Source organism: Platalea leucorodia (assembly GCF_965183815.1).
Source record: "Platalea leucorodia genome assembly, chromosome: Z".
NCBI classification, from domain to species: Eukaryota; Metazoa; Chordata; class Aves; order Pelecaniformes; family Threskiornithidae; genus Platalea; species Platalea leucorodia.
In genome coordinates this window covers 2,891,782-2,914,820 of record NC_138858.1, presented here as the reverse complement: position 1 = coordinate 2,914,820, position 23,039 = coordinate 2,891,782, and the positions used below count along the sequence as shown (strand labels likewise).

General features: G+C 47.9%; 1 protein-coding gene across 2 annotated transcripts in view; it reads left to right on the top strand.

Annotated features, from left to right (window-relative positions):
* Positions 1 to 7,291: 7,291 nt before the first annotated feature.
* ME2 (malic enzyme 2) overlaps positions 7,292 to 23,039 on the top strand; it is a 34,586-nt gene continuing 18,838 nt past the window's right edge. For both annotated transcript variants that reach the window (XM_082336268.1, XM_082336269.1), the window contains exons 1-2: positions 7,292 to 7,389; positions 14,470 to 14,600. In XM_082336268.1, the coding sequence (XP_082192394.1) occupies positions 14,493 to 14,600 (108 nt within the window). In that variant the 5' untranslated portion in view covers positions 7,292 to 7,389; positions 14,470 to 14,492. The remainder of the gene's footprint in view (positions 7,390 to 14,469; positions 14,601 to 23,039) is intronic.

The following is a 23,039-nucleotide window of genomic DNA, read 5'->3' as shown; positions in this document are numbered from 1 at the left end:
GGGCCAGTGGCATCCTGGCTTGTATCAGGAACGGTGTGGCCAGCAGGAGCAGGGAGGGGATGGTGCCCCTGCGCTGGGCACTGGTGAGGCCGCCCCTCGAATGCTGTGCTCAGCGCTGGGCCCCGCACCCCAAGGCGGCCATGGAGGGGCTGGAGCGTGGCCAGAGCAGGGCAGCGAGGCTGGGGCAGGGGCTGGAGCACAAGGCTGGGGAGGAGCGGCTGGGGGAGCTGGGGGGGCTCAGCCTGGAGAAGAGGAGGCTGAGGGGAGCCCTCCTCGCTCTCTGCAACGGCCTGAAAGGAGGCTGGAGCCGGGGGGGTCGGTCTCTGCTCCCCAGGAACAAGCGATGGGACGAGAGGGAACGGCCTCAAGCTGCGCCAGGGCAGGTTTGGGTTGGGTATTGGGAAAAACTTCTTCCCCAAAAGGGCTGTCAGGCCCTGGCCCAGGCTGCCCAGGGCAGGGGTTGAGTCCCCATCCCTGGAGGTATTTAAAGGACGTGTAGATGTGGTGCTCGAGGACATGGTTTAGTGGTGGGCTTGGCAGTGCTGAGTTAACGGTTGGACTTGATGATCTTAAAGGTCTTTTCGAACCTTAACGATTCTGTGATTCTATGATTCTAATTGCCTGGGAGCCCAGGCTGAGCGTGTGGTGTCCATCAGTTTAAAGCAGAAGCGAGAGTCATCGAGTGTGCCTACGCTGATGGGACTCATCCTTTAACTTTCAAGTCTCAACACTGGCTCTGATCAGTCCCTGTGAGGTCATCTCATTCTGCAGTACACATACACACCGTATTAGATGAGAGAGAGAGACAATAAAAGCGCTGTACGCTGACTTCAAGATCTTAAACTCAGACGCAATGTCACCAAACGCTTGCTGATGGGGTTAGACCCTGAGGTGTCCGAGTGACACCTCTTTCCAGCTTAACTGAAGTCAGTGAGACTTTAGGTCTTCAAAACTCACTGCGCGTTTTGCGTCAAGTTTTTGGTGCTTTTTATACCAGCTTTGGTCAAATAAAGGCATGACAATCCCAACTTGATATGTACGGAGCGATCAGAAGAGGGCAGTCCTTCCCCTCTGTACTTGCTCTACTTTATGCCTGATTGAAAAGCCTCAAAGCCACAAGTTGATGCTGCGGACCCGTGCTGATACGGTTACGCTGGTCGGGGGTGTGGATAGATGCAACCCCTGAATGATATCGCTGCGCTGGAGTAGGGCCCACCACCAACCCAATTCTATCAACAAAGCTGCTCTTTCACCTGACTTGCTATTTTCACTGCGGAGCTGCGAGTATGGAATACCTGCGAGGATTACGTTAGTCCTCAGCCCCCTCCCGGCTAATCACACAAAAAGGAGACAGAGCAATAAACCGTTCAAGCCTCATGATGAAAATTAATTGGTTACTTCTGCGGTTAAAGGAGGTGCGTTAAAAGACACACGGTTTCTCTCCTGAGCCTAAATTGCCAGCCTCACCTCAGGCCCCGTGTCCTTCTGTCCCGCCATCAAGACAGCTAAGGAGCTCAGCCACTTGAGAAGAAATTTAAGAAACATGGGATGAAGGCACCAAAAAGGCTGTGGCCTGCCCCTGCAAAGGCCGCTCTGCATGGTAGCCGTGGTCTCTGCCCCAAGCGGTAAGGCAGGAGCTGGGTGTTATTTCCTTCACAGTGGGCTTGCTTCTGTCCCCACCACGGTGGCTGGATTCACTCCAGCACAGGTAAGTCTGCGCAAGCTGCAACTCTGTCTTCTACTTGCTGCGTGGCTGTATTAATGGAGCAAAAATGAGGAGGGAGGAGACAGTCGTTGGTCAGGAGAAGTAAAGTAGCGTGGGACAGTGTTGAAGGTGGACTGAAGAAACAGAAAATTAGAATCATAGACTCATAGAATCATAGAATCTGTAAGGTTGGAAAAGACCTTTAAGATCATCGAGTCCAACCGTTAACCCAGCACTGCCAAGCCCACCACTAAACCATGTCCTTGAGCACCACGTCTATCCGTCCTTTAAATACCTCCAGGGATGGGGACTCAGCCCCTGCCCTGGGCAGCCTGGGCCAGGGCCTGACAGCCCTTTGGGGGAAGAAGTTTTTCCCAATATCCAACCCAACCCTGCCCTGGCGCAGCTTGAGGCTGTTCCCTCTCATCCCATCGCTTGTTCCTGGGGAGCAGAGACCGACCCCCCCGGCTCCAGCCTCCTTTCAGGCCGTTGCAGAGAGCGATGAGGGCTCCCCTCAGCCTCCTCTTCTCCAGGCTGAGCCCCCCCAGCTCCCCCAGCCGCTCCTCCCCAGCCTTGTGCTCCAGCCCCTGCCCCAGCCACGCTCCAGCCCCTCCATGGCCGCCTTGGGGTGAGGGGCCCAAAATTGAAGGCAGCGGAGGAAGAGCCACAAAAGCAAGATGAAGTATCACCTGGTTAGACCATCGCAGGTTTTGTCACCGCGTCCCTGGCTCTTCAGGAGCTCAGCAGAGTAGAAGCAGCAGATGATCTGAGGACAAAGGGATCACCAGCCTTAACACAGGCTCCAGATCAAAAGCTGAGAAAGTAAAGTATAAATTAAAAAGCAGCAAATGCCAGACCTGTTAACTACAATGACAGTTGTACGAGTCACTGACAAAGGAATTCCTCAGAACTAGGGAGGGGACTTGTGTCCATGCGCGCCAAAGCTCCCTAACTGGAAAGACTTACAGACACGTATGGATATACGTTTAAGCAACGTCACCCCTAATCAAGACAGATTTAACAGTACCACAAATTGTCCCCAGGAGCTGGAGCTTCGTCATCTACACTGCTAAATCGTTAGCACAATTCCAGGCATAGTTCTGGATCAGGCCAGCTAGCATTTTCCCAAACAATTGCTGGAGAGAGTGTGGGAATTAGCACGCTCTTCCCAAAATACAGTCTGCACGTGAACCTTGGTTTGGATGGCAGAACATTTTAATAGCATGGATGTGGGCAGTTCCCACGCGAGCTGGTCTCAGAGCCAGAGAATAGTCTGGATGCATTTGACTGCGAAAACGTTACATGAGAAATTTTAAGCAGAATAACTTTAAAAGATAGAACAAAACTACTAGGCAGAAGTAGAATCAAAATAACGGAAACAGCGAAAGGCAATTAGCAGTGTTGTTGCTCTAAAGATGCAAAAGAGGTAAGGTTTGTGGAGAGAAGTGATAACTTTTTGTGGAATTGGTGTAATAAAAGATACTATTTTTCTTCACAAACCTTGCCTTGAGGTAATGATCGTCTTTACTGCCTGGTTCCTGCTATAGTCTCATCACGTAAATGAGAAGAGTCAGTAGGGTCATCTCTCCGTATGAGGATTAGGCTAACTATATAGTTAACCCTCCGCGCTTTTTAACAGAAATAAAGAGCGGAAAGTGAAGATGCCGGTTTTTAGCAAGCCGCAGAAACTTTCTTCCTGAGAGATGGCGTGTCTGCTAGTCTGTACTGTAAAAATTTCTGAGATTGGAGGTAGATAAAAAACTAACAGGACTGCTTAAATAATTACTTGTTCAGTAGATGCGTATATATAGCTACACGATCAGTAAATTTTTTGATGCGAGTGACAGCGTGGGTGTTGAGGCAGCACTGTGGAGGGAAGGAAAAGAGCCCTGGATCTAGGGGAGCAGAACAGAGAAGTGATTATTTTTTTAAGTTCACATTAAGAGTCAGTGATATAAAAAACAAGAACACTGGGTCCAGCCCTGGTGGCGTCGCTTTAAATAGGATATTCGAAAAACTAGAAGTGTTACCGAAAGGTGAGACAAAATTATCTCAAGGATGGGAAACAAAAGTCTTCTGTTTGATTTATCAGACAGACTCGCTACAATCTGTAACGTTCCTCGTGAGAAAAATGAAACAGGAAGTATCCGACTCTCCGATTTAGCAAAGAGAGACCGAACAAGCAGCAAATGATCCAATGTCCGGGAAAACTCAAATGGGAAATACAGCAGAGTTTGAGGAGAGTGAGTGATTGAAGCACCTTGATGTATACCTTCAAACTGCGCTCGGATGACCTTTGGGAGATGAATTTTACTTCAGCACAAACCGCTGGCTTCCTCTGAAGAGGAACCCCAATAAAACGCAATAGCCTGTGTGTGTGGGGGGGGAAATCTGCCACGATAATCCTGGCGGATTAAGAATTTGTGAATGAATCCAAGTGAGCTGTGAAACTGCCCGAGGCCGGTCCTGGACAGCCAAGAGAGGGAGCAGAGCCGTGACAGTTGGCTTTAAGGGGTTGAGGAATGCCAAGGGCTCCCAGTTGTTCTCTTGGCAACAGCGAAGCAACAACATCGGGCGCGCCAAAAGAAACTCTTCTGTGTTGAGGACCAAATATGGCGATAAAAGTCCTCAGGAGGAAGAAGAAACAACTGCTTCTCTTGTTCTCTAGCACAGGCGGTTGCATGAATTAGCTATAAACGTAACAGTCACTCGGCGGCTATGTAGTAGCATGAGATGAAGAACAGGCTTGAGAAAGCGAGGTCCTGCGCTGTATAGGATTGCTCCCCGTATAGATCAGACGTAAAGCACGCCCGTTGTCTTAGGACAAGCCAAGTTTGGGTTATCAGGCAGTGGGCATCGCGCCAGGATGCTGCTGCCCGCCTGTACAAGACCGGGGTTGTGTTAAGGCACGAAGCGCGGCCCAGAGCTCCGCTCCGCAACCACCCGTCACTTGAAAAAGGTTTGGTGGATTGGAGTCTGGATTTGTGAACGAATTTAACTGATACCAAAGAGCTGCTGGGAGAAAACGCTGGTGCAAAAGTAGTGGGTGGGAAACGAAAGATCTCCCTCCTGTGAAAAATTGTTGCTGGGAGTTTCAGACCCTGCAGCCCTGCGCAATCACAGTCCCCGGGGTGGAGGTTTTTCTCTGCTGGGACTCATTACAACACAGCTTTCAAGACCGTCATTCTTTCACAAGGTGTTACGCAGTATATCTCAGCAAGGCGTTAACTATTTATTAGATACGTTGGGCAAGATCCTCAACCGGTCTAAAATGCCACGGGTTTACAGCAATACTGGTTTATGCTATTCAGGTATGAAGTCCGGCATTTTTAAATGCCTTTGTTTTGGACTATTTTTAGCCAGGCGCAAAGTCATGACCTTGCACGTTATTTTAGCAAGCTGCTTTGTTTATAGGTGCAGCACCACGTTCTTCAGAAACGTTTCAAAGCCATCACAGTCGTGCTGGCAGGATGGGGGGAAAGCAGCAGAATATGCGCTTCGTGACAGGCCTCAAAATCATGATTAGAAGAGGAGGTTTTGATTAAGTGGGTTTATATATTTATTGTTACAGTTACTATAGCAACTCTGCTTCTTTTAACTGCACCGCGCTCATTCGTACATCTAACAATTTAAATCACGTTAAGTGCCAGCAGAGAATTAACAGCCTCATAATTTGCAACACTGGAAAAGAGCTGAGTTTGGGCTGGAGAGGAGACGGACGAAGTCTCAGGTGAGCTGAGCGGCCACGTTTCAGACCGTCGTACCTTCCCTCTCCAAACACCGTGAAAGCTTAGCCGGGGAAGAGTATCATTTCTATTAAGGTGAGACCAGTGTTGGGACAAACAGCCCTGCGTAATTATGAAAACCGATGCTTTTTCAGACCGTGATTCTTTTCTGGGCCTAGCGATTTCAGTGCTGACCTGCAGCATTAGCTGCCTCGCCGTCTTCTGCCAAGTCTTCTGTTTTAATCCCACGTGCTGTACGTTACGGGTATTCCAGCCCTTCAGGCTCTGTATGGCAACACACGAGACAGAGGTTAACTCCTCAGGGCTGTTTTGAGGAGCCCTAATGGGTGTAGGGGATCCAGCCTTGTGGCCCCAACCGTTGGGAAGCGGCGTCCATCTTGCTTCAAGTAACCATAGCCAGGGGGGCCCTGTTTCCTGCCACCAAGACACCTGGTCCCTGCTACCTTCCCTGTCCCCTCGCAGCCTGGTCCCCTCACAGCCCCGTCCCCTCATGGCCCCAGTCCCTTCATGGCCCCAGTCCCCTCACGACCCCTGTCCCCCCACAACCCCTGTCCCCCCATTACCCCCATCCCTTCATGGCCCCAGTCCCCTCACAGCCTGGTCCCCTCATGACCCTGTCCCCTCATGGCCTCGTTCCCTCACGGCCTGGTCCCTTCACGGCCCCGTCCCCTCATGGCCTCGCCCCCGCATGGCCCTGGTCCCCTCACAACCCCATCCCCTCACGGCCCCTGTCCCCTCATGGCCCCCATCCCCTCACAACCCCGTCCCCTCATGGCCCCTGTCCCCTCATGGCCCCCGTCCCCTCACAACCCCGTCCCCTCACGGCCTCGTCCCCTCATGGCCCCCGTCCCCTCACAACCCCGTCCCCTCATGGCCCCCGTCCCCTCATGGCCCCGTCCTCTCATGGCCCCGTCCCCTCACGGCCCCGTCCCCTCACAACCCCGTCCCCTCACAACCCCGTCCCTTCACAACCCCGTCCCCTCACGGCCTCGTCCCCTCATGGCCCCCGTCCCCTCACAACCCCGTCCCCTCATGGCCCCCGTCCCCTCACGGCCCCCGTCCCCTCACGGCCCCGTCCCCTCACGGCCCCGTCCCCTCAGTCCCCTCACGGCCCCCGTCCCCTCAGTCCCCTCACGGCCCCCGTCCCCTCAGTCCCCTCATGGCCCCCGTCCCCTCATGGCCCCGTCCCCTCATGGCCCCGTCCCCTCACAACCCCGTCCCCTCACAGCCTCGTCCCTTCACAATCCCGTCCCCTCACGGCCCCCGTCCCCTCACGGCCCCGGCCCCTCACGGCCCCCGTCCCCTCACGGCCCCGGCCCCTCACGGCCCCCGGCCCCTCACGGCCCCGTCCCCTCACAACCCCGTCCCCTCACGGCGCCGTCCCCTCAGTCCCCTCACGGCCCCCGTCCCCTCATGGCCCCGTCCCCTCACAATCCCGTCCCCTCACGGCCCCGTCCCCTCACGGCCCCCGTCCCCTCAGTCCCCGCACGGCCTCGTCCCCCCACGACCCCGTCCCCTCACACAACTCCCTCGCCCCGCCCCCTTTCTGGAGCACCGCCCCTCGGCCCTGGGCTCCTCGCCCCGCCCCTCCACGCTGATTCGCTGTCGCGCCTGGCCTAATTAACATATCACCGGCCGCGCCCGGGCGCGCCTGGCCCGGTTTCCCCTCTGTCAGGGCGGGGAGCCGTGGGGAAGGAAGCTCATTGGCCGAGCGCCGCCGCCGGCCGGCGAGCCGGTTGCCTTTTCATTGGCTGGGTCGGTTGTCAGCCATGGGGAACACCCCGCCCACCGGGGTGTCCCTCCCCGGTGCCTCCGTGTTTGCTCCATTCAGTGGCGGGTTCCGAGGCGGACGGAGCTCCGGCGGATGGGAGCTGCTGTTGCACAATAGACACAGGTCCTCGGCCAGCATCACTCAGAGGGCAGCAGCCGCAGGAGGAGGTAGATCCCGCTCTGGTAACAATTTTACAATTGCAATGGCGTACGAAGGGCCTCTGTCTCTTTACAAACCCGTACCTCGGGGGCATTTTCTCCAGAGCCTCGACCCTTGCCGCCTTCCCTCCTCGAGTGCCTCCCCCCCGCTTCGAAACCTCGCCCCCGGCCCTGCCGCCTGCGTGTTGCCGGGCTGAGGAGAGGGCGTTCGCTTCCCGCCCTTGGCCGAGCGTGCCACCGAGCTGTGCGGTGGGCAGGGCCGGGGCCGGCAGGGCCCGGGCGTGGGGCCAGCCCCGGCCTGCCCTCGGCGGGGGGACGAGGCCCACCCGGGAGCGGGGAGGGGGACGGAGGGAGCTCCGCGTCCCTCGCTCCGGTTGACTGAAGTCGCACCCAAGCAGCAGCTCGACCTCCCCTCCCCGGGCTGTGGGGAGGCCCCGAGGCTCGGCCTGCTGCGGGGGGACCCCCGGGGGCAGCGAGGCCGCGGCCCCCTGCCCTGGCCCCGGCGGCAGGTGGAAAACACCAAAAGCGGCTGTTTTGCTTTGGAGGAAAGCGAAGCCCGAGGCGTGCAGGGGCGCGTGTTTACCAGCTGTCAAAATGGGTGACAAATTCGGCTACCGCCCTCCAAGAACAACCCGCCTCGTTGCTAGCAGCTCCTGGGGTCACGCCTGGGAGGGTGCTCCCCAAAACTCCCCAAATTCAGCTGTTTCTGCAGCTCCTCAGCCTTGGCCGAAGGTCCCCGTGCCGGCTTTCGACCCGCGGTGAACTTTTACGGCACGGCCCTAAAAGCTGGAGAATAAAAGTTGGGAAGCGGCAGAGCTGCCGGCGCGGCGTTGGAAGAGGAAGCAGCGTCAGGCTGGCTGGTATTTTTAGAGCTCGTTTCTGCGGTCCTTGGGTTTTGCCTCTCGGCTATTTGTTAAAAGAAGTGGCGGTGGCTGTTTGAAATGCCACCGTCGCAGGTCCCGTGCTCCTCTTGGCCTCGCTGCAGCGTGAGGTTGAATGGTGCTGGTCTCCGAGCAGCTTGGTGCCTTATGCCGTGGCACGAATCTCTGACTGCTTGAAGAAACCCAAAACCATACAGCAATGTTGATAAAGAGCCGATAAAAAACAACGATCTTGCAGCCAAGCAAGTTGTTAACTATTTGGTATCTTTGTGGTCTTAATTCCAAAAAGTTAGTAGTGAACAGCAAAGGGAAATCTTCTTTATATGTGTATATACACATGGGTAATACAAAGAGCCAGGCAGAATATGAAACTCTGCAAGCGATCCGCGTGTGCGTGCAGCCAGCAGTGTCTAACCTGTTGTTGGCTCTATTAGACGTGGTCAGGTCTATAGAAAGTTAGCCTGAGCACGTATTTTAAGAGAAAGTATGTCTTACAGTCCCAGGACAAAACTTCTGACAATCCTGTGCGGTAGCGTTATGAGTCAGCAGCGTGAGCGCAGACAAGATTTGAAGCTTTTTCTTCTGCAAACTTAAGAAAGAAGCTGTCAAAATGCGTGGTAGTGTGCCGTGCTTGAGTGAGTACTAATTGAATGTTCATCTTTACTACTGGTGGCAGCACCTTTATTGGAACAGAAGGAACACTTTGCTGTTACTTGGGCTGGTAACTAATTGCATATGGATAGTGTTTCAGATTCTTCTGTAATTTAAACAGGATTTTTTTTTTTTTTTAAGTCCTAGCAGTAGCGCACACCAAGGTTTATAAGTGGTTGACAGGCTTGTAGTTCACCTGATTAGCAGTAAGCAGCAGTAATTAGTAAGCAGCTCAGTTTCTCCATGCTTATTGCTGAGTTATTCTCCCAGGAAGAATTCCCTTTTGTAAGTGTGTTGAGAACATCCTTGCTTCTCTTCTCAACTTATATCCAAAAAATCTGTATTTTTGAATGGAAGAAAACAGCCCTAATACAGCCGTGTACCCGTTCTTCAGAATAAAGCAACAGTGGCTTTCTGTTTATTTGGAGGAATTTAATAATCTGCAATCTTCTGAGGATTCTGCAGGATAAGGCCTTTGTCTCTCATACATAGATGCGCTTACCTTTACTGCTGGGAGCCCTCCCGGTAAGACAAATGGAAAAAAATCAAGAATGTGAATATATCTTGTCAGAGTAAGCCAAAAATACTGCTGCTGCAGTTTCCACAGGACAAGATAATGGACTTTCTGATGCTTAAGAAAAATATTTAGGTCAGATCCATTAATGTATAAAAAAAATAGCTCTCTGATGTTGTGTGGTAAGAGCTTTTATGAACCAAGACTCCAACACCAAGCAATTTAGTCCTACTTTCTACTTGTGCTGTGAGAAGTTTGCTAATATTGTAAGTTAATGTAGAGAACATACGCTCTTTTTACAAAGGTGTCCTGAAATTATTCTCATTTGAATTTGCCTGTGTGCTTTATTTGCTGAACGTTTCAAGCCTCAAATTGTGAACTAACTTACTCTGCTTAAGTACTCCGCGTCTAACTTTTCTCCTTGTTGAATTGGTTGCCTCAGAATAAGAGGGAAGAAAAGTAGTTTCAAGATCTGCTTCCAAAATGACCCGCTCGCCACTGCCAAACATTTTATTAGTAACACCCCCCCTATGATCGTTCCTTTTACTTTGCAGATCTCAACGTACCTTAGAAACATCCTTTAAAATGACGGCTCGGGACTTTGCTGGAAGCAGCCTCATCTCCCTGCTCCTTCCTCCGCACCCGTACGCGTTGGGGTGCTCCCGTTGTCAAATGCAAGTGCCCCCTTCCCCCTCGATCCCCAAAGCACCCGCTGCAGTGCCGCAGGGCGGCGGGTGCGGGGAAAGCTGCTTTCTTTAAGTGAAAGTCTCATTGGAAGACACGTTTATAGTTGGTACTTGCCTAATGTAATAATTTTAGACCTCTTTATCATTACTGAAGTGATGAAGCCAGCTAGCGTGTGCCTGGTTTGTGTCATGCCTGGGTAGGCAAGGCTTGTCTGCTTATTAAAAAAAAAAAAAAAAAAGAGAATAGAGCCCAATGGTGCACCCACACCAGGCTCGGGATAGTTGCAGACTCACTGATAGATTGCTGTGGGTATATAGGAGAAAATGTTTGTTGGCCTTAGAGCAGTGGTGTTTAAAAAAGCAAACCCGATTGAGGCCAGAAAGATTGGAAACTCTGTGAGGCCTGTATGGTCTTGAATTAATAATTCCAGCTTGTGTTATCAAGAACAAGCTCCCGTTAACACGCAGATCTCGGGAATTTCTGTACACGAAAGAAAGACTGGAACCGTTTATTTACGCAGGATTTCAGGACTACTTGGAGTATATTTATGTTTAGCCGTCCTTCAAACTGAATGAAGACTGCAAAGTCATCAAGCGTAAGTTGCTGGCCACTGAGAAATACTCCTTAGCATTAAGGTGTAATCCACAAGTCAGGCAGCCTGTGCGGTAATTGAAGCAGACCTTGCTTTAATTGACACTGAGCTCCCTGACTCTCCGAGCAATGTAATTGTACCTTTGAAAAGTAGGGTGAACCTTTCCCTTAAAAGCAGCTTTTGCAATTTAACATCCATAATTGCAGCAGCAAAACATTTGCTCCTAGATAAGGGCACTTGTGCAGTATTGGTAATTAGTTTGACCTGGCCAGATGCTGCCTGATAAGGCACAGAAGAGAGCTGTCATCTGGTATGCTGAAGAATTTAATTCTCTTAAATTGTGACACAGCACGTATGTGGTAATAAGTCAAAAATCGCCAGTCGTATTGGATAAAGTCTAGTGGTGCGCCACGGTCTCGTTTAGTCCTTACCATTGTCAAGTACTAAAAGAAGAAAAGAAATCCTTGTTCTGGTTATGCTGACACATGTTTTAGCGGGAATCTTATTCCTCTTTCAATTCCTCTGCTTTCTTCCTAATTCCTCCTCACAGGACATTGCACGACCTCAGTCCTCTCTGTGTTTTCACATCGTTGCAACCGCCCGTCTTTCCCTCAGTTGACATCCTTCCCCCTTCTCTATCAAAATCATCTCTCCTTTTTCTTATGGTTAAAGTATCGCCGTCTCAAGCCTGGCCTCTCTTCTACAAACCCCATCATAAACCATTGAAAAACCTCCCCACAAAGCCGCCTTTTCACCCAACCTTTTCATCTCCTTGAAACCAGGTATCGGTTTGGGAACCTTTCTTCCAGACTTGTCCTTGCAGCTTGCTGTCTGCCTGAAGTGCTTCCCAGAAACAGGGCTGGTAAATACGAGCCACCGGCCACGAGGCTTCGTGTCCTTTCCCACGAAGCCAGAGGAGAAGCAGAGCTGCCCAGGGCAGCTTATTTACTGTCAGTCGGACCATGCTGCATCTAAAGTATTTTTATTGTCTGGTGGTATCTTTCATCCGAGAAGCTGAGAGCTGTAATCCCAGACTCGTGGTGTGAGCTGTTTTTGTGGCTACCCCAGCGCTGCATCTGGCTCAAGCGGTCTTGGTGAGCGGTGCCAACCTGGGAGCTCTGTTTTAAAGGCGAGTGGCTTGTTCTTGCCAGCTTGGTGGCCAGCAGGGCCAGGAGGAGAGGGTAGGTGAGTCATGGAGGGCCACGGGCAAAGCCCAGAGCTCTTGGCACTCCTACAGAGGAATACGGACAGGGGATGGGGAAGGATGCTTGCTTTGTGGTTTCAGGGTAAGTCATGTTAAGGTGAGTTTTGGAGGCAGTTTCTTGCTCAAACACGTTTAAAAGTCCGCGACAAAAGGAGTTAGAGGAGGTGCGCAAGATGGGAGATGAAACAGGAATGGGAAACACTTAGAAAAGCCGGGGAAGGAGAGCTCAGGACTGAGTAACCAGTCAGGTTTTATGCTGGATCTAAATTCACTGGGATCGGATCTCTTGGATCTAAAGAGAGGGACTGAATGGAAAACGAAGCCTGGTTTCTCCCACCTGCTGTGTGCTTCTGAGATGCCTCCACCAAGAGAATCATTTTAGGTGCCTGTATGGCACCTCAGAGGAGAGAAGAAAGTAAGATTTATAAGATTTGAATCGCACCTCTGAAAAGTCTCTTTGGCTCTCTCTCATTGATTAGAGAGTTAATCGATGAAGTTAGGAGAAATCTGGACCACAATCTTGTTTGGTTCTTAAATGCTCATTAATTGGAATGAAGTAATTGAAGTTTAATTAGAGTAAGATAAGGTGTGGTGTTTGGCCTGCTTTTTAATTCCTCGTTTAAGGTATTTGCTCGTGCCAGGTTGAAGCCACCCCGACACCAGACTGATGGGATGCGATGCTGTAATCACGGATCATTTTTAGCCTCACGTGCACAAGGAGATGGACTCGCGATTGTGTAACGATGGCAAAGGAGCAACCAGAATTAAAACCAGCTAAGACTGAATTTGCCATTCCTAAAGGCTGGTTGTTTTGCAGCACAAATTTGATTTTGCTTATCTGATCCCGATTTTCAGCTGCCCTGAGCTCTGGCAGAGCAGCTGTGTTTAGTCCACCGCTAGCTGGTTTAGGGAGGAATTATCATGTTAAAAGCAACATTTGTTTGGAGTCCTGGCGAGGCTTCCATTTGCCCTGTCTCCAGGCAGTAAATTTATCTTCTTTACCACGAAACAACTAAACACGTGGGGTTTGAGTGGAACTTTTTTTCAATTGCAAGGCCTAAACAAACAAATGAAAGATGAGAGACAGGGATCCTGCTGAATCTTAGTGCTTCTTTACGCTTTAGAATGGGTAGAAGAGAAACTTGGGTGTAACTGGTGATGAAAAATATTAAATGTTTGCATGTATTTTTAAGGCTTGGAAAGATTTTGAGGAAAATCCTGGGATTGTAACTTGTAAGATCGGTCTGCCATCTTAAAAGCTGATTACGTGTAAATTTGATTATGGAAAGGTCTTCTAAAGTATTCAGGCTATATTTAAGATAACGAGGTTTTGTCCCTTAATCTAATTTTGGCTTCCATCTGGAAGAAATTAAAAATCCGAACCATGCATCATTTCATTCCTTAAAAATGTCTTGTACCTGCTGTACTGTCCTCGCGTGTGTTTTGGATGTGAACGTCCAGAGCACCGGCTGCAACGGGAGAGGGAGAGGGGTTCCCTGCCATGCTGATCCTGGATCTCTGCCTTTCTCCGCTGACTGTACAGGCCTATTGCTAAAGGGATCTCTTCTTTTTTTTTTTCCTCTCCCCATGTCAGGATTCTGCACGATATTGCGTCCAAGCTGTGTACGTCCGTCCTTTCTGGCCTGCCATCTTAATGTATCTTCATACAGGCCGCGGTCCTGTGTAAGGTCTCGCTGTTGTCTCTCTGTGTTGGTGAAATAACGTTTAGAGACGAGTCCGGTACGCGTTCCCTGGTGGTACTGCGTTGTACGAGCATGTAATAAGTGATAATTTCTGCTCCAAAGAGCTTGCAATTAATACTTGAATAAAATGGGTTTGAGAGTGGTTATCACCTGGCAAGAACTAAGCTTTTGAGTGGTATTAACAATTTTTTTATTTTGTTAGGAAAACATATCCTTTAATGAAAAGGGTATATTCTCTCTGAAAATAACCAGGTTTTTTTAGGTTTGGAATTTAAAAAATCTAAGCACGGAATCTAGAGTTCAGTGAATTTTTGACCATTGTAATTCTACATTTTGTTCTCATCTAGTTTTAATATGCTAATAGACATAGTTTCTTTCCTTTCTGTTGTCCAGGCTACAAGATTTCATTGTAAGAAAGCTATTGCAGAAGCTCAGCTTCAATTTTTTTTTGCCGCGCTAGCCCTAGTCATTCTGTCCTCCCTGGTATTTGCACTGGTGCCAGTTGCACGGCTCACCACAGGAGGTTAATATTTGCTAATGGCAATTCTGCTCTGGGTTTCTGGTGCAGCTATAAGACAATACCTAATGAATGCTGGCTGACTGCAGCCCACAGCATAATGCTAGCTCGCATCAGTATCCCTTTATGTTCTCTCCACTCCTGTGCTCTCGTCGTTGTAAAGCCTTCCTTCTTTTTCTTCCTCCTGGCTGCCGCAAGGCAATTTGGGTTTATTATCATGGTGTTAGGGCAAAGAGTCTTATCTAGCATGTACCTATTTCTTTTACAACAGATGGCCTACAAATATGAACATTAGTCCCACTGCCTCTGTATCTGAATGATTTTCTTTTCCTTTTTGCAGGTGCAGTATAAAAAAAAAAAAAAATGTTCTCCCGACTAAGGGTAGCTGCCACTCCCTGCGCGATGGCATGTCGCAGTGCACATACGAAAGAAAAAGGCAAGCCACTGATGTTAAACCCACGAACAAACAAGGTTGGTAGTATGTGATTATCAAATCTCTTATCTTCATCCGGTAATTGTCCAATGGACCTTGTTCCAGGGTGAAACCACTTCCAGGAGGTGTACTGGGCCACAGCCAAAAAAAAAAAGGGTACAGAAGATGGAGGAGTGAGTGATCGTTTCAAGTTTACTACACGGACACCTACAGTACAAGGACTTCCAATAACACCTTCTGCTTCTGTCAGCCTGCACTTCCCCTGGTTTGCTGTGCTTTACACAAGCCATACTGCTGCTTCCTTGTGCCAAATGAAGAGTCATCGATTCTTGCTGATTGCTGGCTTAGTTTGGGGGCTGGTTGAATTGAAGTAAAGCTTTAGCAGATAGAGAGTCTTATTTCATAGGTTGCAAAAGTTAATTCTGAATTCAGTCTTGCTAGCGATAGAAAGTCCTAGCCTCTCTGTCCTAGTCCTGGCTTTTTCCTGCAAGACCGTGAATTGGGACTGAGCCATATCAGTAAGAAACATCCCTGCGCAGAGGGTCGGACAGAGAGCATCTAAAAATAAGCCTTGAACGGAGCTAGCTGGGAGGTAGAGACATTATGTTAATTCCATGCATTGGGAGGAACTTCTCCCAAGAAAGTAGCTTTTTTCTTTTTTCCCCCCTTCACAAAAATTTTCCTATTTCCACAACCCCATTCCCAATCTCTTTTTTTCCCCTGGAGTAATAAGCAGCCTTCAGCAATATTGAAACAATTACTGTGTAAACTAAAACTAGTAAGAAATGAGATGAGGGCTTTTGGTAGCTGATCCAAGATGTCTAAAGTGGCCAAGAAAGGTGACAAATCCAGCTGCTTCTGGCAGGGTATTTCCTGAGCAATGGAGCTGTAGAAGCTGGACTTCCATAGTTTCATGCTATGTTTTTAATGTCTGGCTTTTCTCCTCTTCCCCATTCTCTGCTTTTATCTTTTCCCTTCCTGTAATGCCTTGTATTTCCCCTTCACTGTAAATTTCCTTCCCTTCCTTTTCTGCCCGTGGCCCTGACTCCTTCTCTCCCCCTGTATTCTCGGCTCCTTCCCATGTCCCCTTTGCCTTGATGCAAAGAAGCACGTGCTGCTATAAATTGGCCAGCTGGCAAGCCAGACACATAGCCCCGAGCCTTTCTCTCAGCAGAAGGGCTAGGCTGGCTCTTTCTTCTGCACAGCAAAATCTTTTCTTTTTTCTTTTCTTTTCTTTGCCCCTCTCTTTTTGTCAGAATTAAAAGTTGGCTCGAAATATCTGGGGAGGATATCAAACTAGGAACCGCAGGCTGGATCTCCTTGAGTCTTGCCCGTAACTACAGGGAGAATTGCTCATGTTTCTTTTGGCACAAGTGGCTGCTGAGTGTCCTGAAAAGAAAGGAAGATGACAAAATGTAGACCTGTAGTCATGTTTCTTATTGTTTTTTTGTACAGTGTAGCGTGGCGTGAGATGCCTCGATACTGCATGAATGCAGGTTGCGTATTGAGAGAGAGCTGTAGAAGTTAGAGACTGACTGCAAAAATAAAATGGGGATTGCCGTGTTGGGGAAGGAGAAAAGAATAGATTGGTGTGATTTGTCAAGATCGGATTATCTCGAGACTTCTCTGAGCTATAAACACTTTGACATGCCAGTGGAAATTATTTCAAGCCCTGTAAGCTTGTCCAAGTGCTGATTATGCAACAGTATTCAGAAACAAAAACAATAGGTCGTTTCTTATTGTTTTTCTAGTGGTAATATATTTCTATTCTTTTTTTTAGGCCTGGAATTCTGGGGTGGACTGAGCACAGTGCAGTATTCTTTATGGGTTTTTTTTTTTTGAGGAGGAGGGAAGAACAGAGAGCTGCTTATTAATAGCAGTTGACTTTTCGTCTTTTTTAATATCTCCAAAAAATGATACTTGTGAGAGGAAAAAAACTTTCCACATTTGTTGGGCTCGGTTGCATCAGTCTGTTGTTAAGGCTGGCACCTTTTTGAATGGATCTGTGAGCTAGTTAAATGATATGGCTTGATACTGGATGCAGTATCTGTATAGATATGTATTTTGGAAATTCAGCAGAGAAATAAATGATTGACTAAATAGGGAAAGTACTTTACCCTTTGTGCTTTTCTTGCCCACAGTGCCTCATGTGCATATATTTATCATCTACATACAGGCACAGATAAAGGGCTTTATCTCTTGCTGGCAGCTTATTGAGATCATCATTTTATGACTCGTGGTTTAGTTGCTTATGTTTAGTTTTTACAGTCCCTATCAACTCTCCAGAACGTTTGGTCTCCGTTAATAAACGTGGGCCCTAAAATACAAACTGCAAGGTGGCAGCATCACTAACAGGAACCCGCCCCTTCCCCTTGTGCAAATTAATCTACTCCTGTCGTTTGCCATTGGAGTAGGTTTTTCTCTTACCGTTTGGGTTTTTTTCTTTTTTTTCCCTATCCTTACCTGTCTTTTGCAGGTACATACTGCACCTACATCAGCTGGTTTGGGTTTTTACGTTTGAAGGCCAGCTTTCAAGTGTTTATTGTCAGGGCGGCTCAGGAAAGGTCATGAGCTATATCGGTAATGCCCTTGCCGTTGCAGCCAAACAATTGCAGAACATACTGTAACTGCATTGCTGGCATCCATGTATATTTACGATCTTCCATGATGTTTGATTTCTGCTCTGTGACAGGGATTCAAATTACAGTTAATTGGCTTCAGGACCTTTTATTCTGCTGGAGATCCCTGCTGTGCCAAGGCGGCGTTTTAAGCTTGTTGGGGGCTGAGAACGCTGTTAGGACAATCTCATTTGTTTAGTATTGGCAATTAAATTCTTATTTATATTGTGGGAATGCTTTGGGTTCTCACTCGAGGGCCAGGGCTACTTCTTCCAGCACAGAACAGATGATGAAGGAGTAGATCATCCCTGACCTTAGCAGTGTCCATTCGGCCATGTAGAGTGGCATCAGTATGTCTTTATCTTCACTGGAAATACATGACCCGTAACATTATTCGTATATTTGCTTTCTGTGTGCTTGCGGCAAATTTGTGACTCTGAATAATTCGTGACACTTTCTGTATTTTAGTTGGTGATTTTTCTACCTTGTGGCATCAATTCTTCCCGTTGCTCTCAAAGTGCATGACTGTATTTTGTACGGTTGATTCCATTACCCCATTTTCTATTACTCTGTTCCTCAGTATTTTTTTATTATTTCATTCTTTAATATTGTTCTCCTGTACTGACAATGCCTCCCAAATTTTTAGCTTCAGCAGATATCTTTAGGACATTGCTGACATAGTCAGCCCTACCATCCGGTATATATACTCTGCTGTTTCTGGAAGAATAAAGATAGGAAATGGAGTTTAAAAAATGAAGGTGGAAAGAAATCAAAGGAGATTTCTGTATTCTACGCTGTCCTCATAAACACGCACATGCACGCACACGTATTCGTACGTATGTATAGGCCTGGGCACATGTGTGTGGGAATACATGATAAAATTTAAAAAAGAACTCGCTGGCGGTGTCACAAGTGGCAGTTTCATCCCAGACTGGTTCCTGAGGAACTGTCCTAGTGTCCGTCTTCAATACGGGTGGTTATCTTCTCATATCTTGTATTTAGCTAGACCATTAATCACAGTTTCATCTGTATTCCTTCCCAGCTTTTTCAGCCCAATTTATTTTCATCTAGGCCTTACTGAATACTTCCAGAAACTCTGATAGATTACCTTTGTTTGAAGAACCAGTTCTCTTAACAAAGATGTAGGTAACCTCACTGACTTCTGGCAAATATCTGAACAATGTGTTTCCAATTCAGAATAAAAAACAAACAAAAAAAACCCAACCCAAAGTTAAAGGTAGTTGGACAAAATAAATAGAACAAGAGAACGTGAAGAAAGATCCTTCAGATCTGCATGTTTTTAAAGGGAATTAAATATGGAAAGATGGAAGTGTTTAATCTGTAACCAGCTTTTACCATCTGTCTGAAAAGGTGCTCTAAGTGCCAAAGGTGGTATTGCACCTCATTTAACTTAGATCAGCTGTTCTGCTCGGGACCTGTGACTGCTGGGACGGTGGGTGGAGGAAGGAAGGAAGCCGTCTTGTTTTTTAGTTTTTTCAGTTTTTTTTTTTTAATCAGAGGATTAATGCCATTAGAGGAGAACAAAAGCAATGGCATCTGCTCAGTTAGAAAAATAGCAGTTTAATGAAATGTCTCCGAGGTGTTCAGTGATGCTATACGGTGTAGATGAACCGTTCCAGTCCGTCGTGCTCATGATTTGCAATGTGCAGCTTTACCGTAGCCGTTGGTGCTTGGAAACAAACCCTAGAGAGGCTGGATGACTTTCATGCTGGTGTGTAAAAGGCTTTCTGTTGCTGACTTTTTCCCATTTTTTGCAGGGGAATGCTTTTAGGTGAAGCCACCTCATTAGTAAATGAGAGCTACTGCAGGTTCGCTGAGTCTGGTTCAGCAGCCAAAGTGATTTGCATCTGGTTCCGCACGTATGGAGGCGGTGCAAGAACCGGTGGCATCTTTGCCTGCAGAGAGACTAAGGTCTTCAAAGGCTTAATAACCTGGGGAAGGTCTGGGTCATTTCACAGTTCAACAGGGAGTAGATTGCCGTGCTGTGTCAGCCCTACCATCCAGTATATATACTCTGCTGTTTCTGGAAGAATAAAGATAGGAAATGGAGTTTAAAAAATGAAGGTGGAAAGAAATCAAAGGAGATTTCCGTATTCTACACTGTCCTCATAAACACAGAGAAACTTTGAATCTGTGGTTGAGATAGCAAATACACCTTTGAGTCGTGTGAGTGAACTTGATTAATTTGCAGGGAAGACACGTTGTGCAATAGCGACCTTTATGATTTAGCAAAAGGAAGCAGAGTTAAGAGAAGTAGCCCACAATCCAATGTAAAATCTACTTTATTTTAAAAACATTTAGGATGAAGCCTACGATAAACTGCTGAATATATTATAACAATGATTCGAAGTTATATGAAAACTATTTGATTAATTCTTCCCGAGGAAGTAGGCTAACTCATTTTCCAAACAGTGGCATGTTTGGATATATTCTGCATTTACATCTTTATCAGGGGCTTTGAATGGGTTATTTGTTATCAACTGTACAGGTTTCCAGAGTGCTTGGGAGTATTTATGATATCAGGTAAAAGTATCCCCTCCTACATATATATATATATATATATATATATATATATATGCAAGACTTTGCAGCTGGGGAAACATTATTGCCACTAGTACTTCTCTGCATAGAAATCTCTCAGTATTACTTACTCAGTGGTGCTATAAAAATCATGCTTGCAGGATCCAGGTCTCCTGTTCACCTTCATGCAAAGCAGGCAACTAGAATTTTTACATGCTGGTATTTATAGCACCACTCGCTTTGTGTAGTAGAGCCCAGTTGTTAGGGCTAAAGTCAGGTCCCGGTGCCAGACAGTTTGTGGATTAAAGGCACAGTACGTGGTGATTCAAGGTGAGCCTGTCTTAACGAAAAACCTGTCAACACTTCATTTTACTTGCCTTTTTTTTTTTTCCCATGGCAGTACGTTGGTTTTGTTGCGGTAAATTTGTCCATGCGTATTAATTCATTCATTTGTGGTCTTTGAAGCGGGCTGGCTTTTCTCCTAGGTGCTCTCCCTGCTTTCGCTGTACTATCTTAGAAAGGACACATTTTTCTGAGCTGTAAAGAGGATTAAGGAAAGTAATCTAAGTGAAAGTCAGTGGATAACGCTCAGCGAAAGGACACCTAGCACTGTGGGTGAAAGGAAACCAAAAAGCGATCCCTAGAACTTAAGCCCAAAGCATGACAGTATTTAGGTATTTAATCCCAGTGGAAACCAGAGGGAATTTGGCCCTTAAGTAGGTGCTGGGATCTGAAGTGCCTTTGAGAACGTCGGTCCCAGTGCTGCAAATTGCTGAGCGTCTCCTGGTTCACTGGGAACTGATCGCTGGTTCTGTCCAGCTGTACTGGGGTTTATAAAATGAGGGAAAAGGCTAGGAAATCTGTAATACTGCAGCTCCTAGGCACGCTAGTTTAAGGAAAATCTCTGTCCTGTGAGGTGCTGTATGGGGAATAAGCCGCAATCCCAAATCCAAAGCAAGAGGCAGCTGACGGTCACGGACAAAGATAATGAATGGGAACACAGCAAGTGTTGGAAGGGCTCTGGGTTTTTTTTTATAGTGCTGCTCTGGACTAAACTTGTTCTGGTCTAGTTGGAACGAGGATTAAATTTCTGTATGGAGGCTGATGGCGTCCAGGTTCCTGAGTTAGGCCTGGGCAAAAATTAAAGCATCTTTTAATGTGGTAAGATCTAATTGTCAGATAAATAAACTCAGTACCGCTTAAAGAATTCACTATGTTTAATGTTATTGTAACTCCAGATACACTGAAAAAACAGGTTGCCTCTGGACTGGAAAAAATGTGAATAAACTGAATAAAGATGGGTAGCTGTTCTCCTGAGTACTAACCTCAGGGCTTATTTGATATTATTAAGGACCCAGGTAGTTTAAGGTCACTGGTTTTACTGCACAGGGAAATTAAGGAAAAGCCATGTCCCAGTGGCATGCTAATAGTAGAAATTAGAAATTTAGGTAGACTTTATTTTTAAGGGACTTGAGAGTTTCTGATGGGGAAGATGTAGGATTTGCTAGCGAGGGATTTCAGCTAGTTGAGAGTAAAATGTCAGTGTAGCCAGTATGGTACCGCTGAAGGGGTTCTGGCCTTTGACATGCCTTAAACTAGTGACATTAGTGGCTTTACTGGCCAGTGTTTATGTATGTTCTGAAAAGAGACTAAGCTTTTTCTCTTTCTTCTTAATATCATAAATCTTTTGGCATCATTTTTGGTTTTGTAGTGCCTAAAGTAACAGTCAAAATATTACATTTACCAGCTGTACTCAGCTTTGCATCCTAAATCACTTCTAGAATCATAGAATCGTTAAGGTTGGAAAAGACCCTTAAGATCATTGAGTCCAACCATTAACCCAGCACTGCCAAGCCCACCACTAAACCATGTCCTCGAGCACCACGTCTAGATGTCTTTTAAATACCTCCAGGGATGGGGACTCAGCCCCTGCCCTGGGCAGCCTGGGCCAGGGCCTGACAGCCCTTTAGGGGAAGAAGTTTTTCCCAATATCCAACCCAAACCTGCCCTGGCGCAGCTTGAGGCCGTTCCCTCTCGTCCCATCGCTTGTTCCTGGGGAGCAGAGACCGACCCCCCCGGCTCCAGCCTCCTTTCAGGCCGTTGCAGAGAGCGATGAGGGCTCCCCTCAGCCTCCTCTTCTCCAGGCTGAGCCCCCCCAGCTCCCCCAGCCGCTCCTCCCCAGCCTTGTGCTCCAGCCCCTGCCCCAGCCTCGCTGCCCTGCTCTGGCCACGCTCCAGCCCCTCCATGGCCGCCTTGGGGTGCGGGGCCCAGCGCTGAGCACAGCATTCGAGGGGCGGCCTCCCCAGTGCCCAGCGCAGGGGCACCATCACCTCCCTGCTCCTGCTGGCCACACCGTTCCTGATACAGGCCAGGGTGCCACTGGCCCCCTTGGCCACCTGGGCACCCTGCTGGCTCATGTCCAGCGGCTGTCGACCAGCACCCCCAGGCCCTTTCCCGCCGGGCAGCTCCCAGCCGCTCCTCCCCACGCCTGCAGCGGTGCCTGGGGTTGTTGTGCCCCCAGGGCAGGACCCGGCCCTGAGCCTTGCTGACCCTCACCCCGTGGCCTGGGCCCATCGACCCGGCCTGGCCAGGGCCCTCTGCAGGGCCTCCTGCCCCCCAGCAGATCGACACTTCCACCCAGCTTGGTGTCACCTGCAAACTGACTGAGGGTGCCCTCCATCCCCTCATCCAGATCATCAGTGAAGATTTAATGTTTGCGCTGCAAGTACAGTTTGTGTTGAGAAAGGGTTGTTTTAAAAAGGCATAAACTGCTGATGGTAACAATTTAGGGGGTCGTTAAGGAAAAGGAAGATAGCCGAGATGTGTGATTGCATGGTTCGCTTCCATCCAGCTTTGGCAGATGGCGTTTACATTCCCAGAGAATCTTTCAGTATTTCTTGGGAATTATGCAGAAGTGAAACTAAAGTAGATCCTTTGCAACATAGGGAAAAATAAAAATACGTCATTCAGTGTGTATTCCTCGTGGGTTTTTTTTCTCATGCCGGTGCTGCTTAGGTGGTTGTGTTCTTAGTGGAAATTTTGGATTATTCATAATCAGTTTTCAGAAAAATTACCGTGTGGCCAAAGTGACCGTTACACCCAGCGAAAGATCAGCGGCAAGGATAAAAAGTTCAGGAATAAGCCGTCATCTGAAATTTATTTACAGACGCTATTAGAAGAATACTTGAGAATAACAATTACATGAGGAAAGAAAACAGTGGTTTGCGAATGACTTGCAGATAGTAGAAAAAGGCTAAATTGAGTTCAGTATGTAATGTCAAATCTGTTACATGGAAGGTTGTCAGAAATACAGAGCGT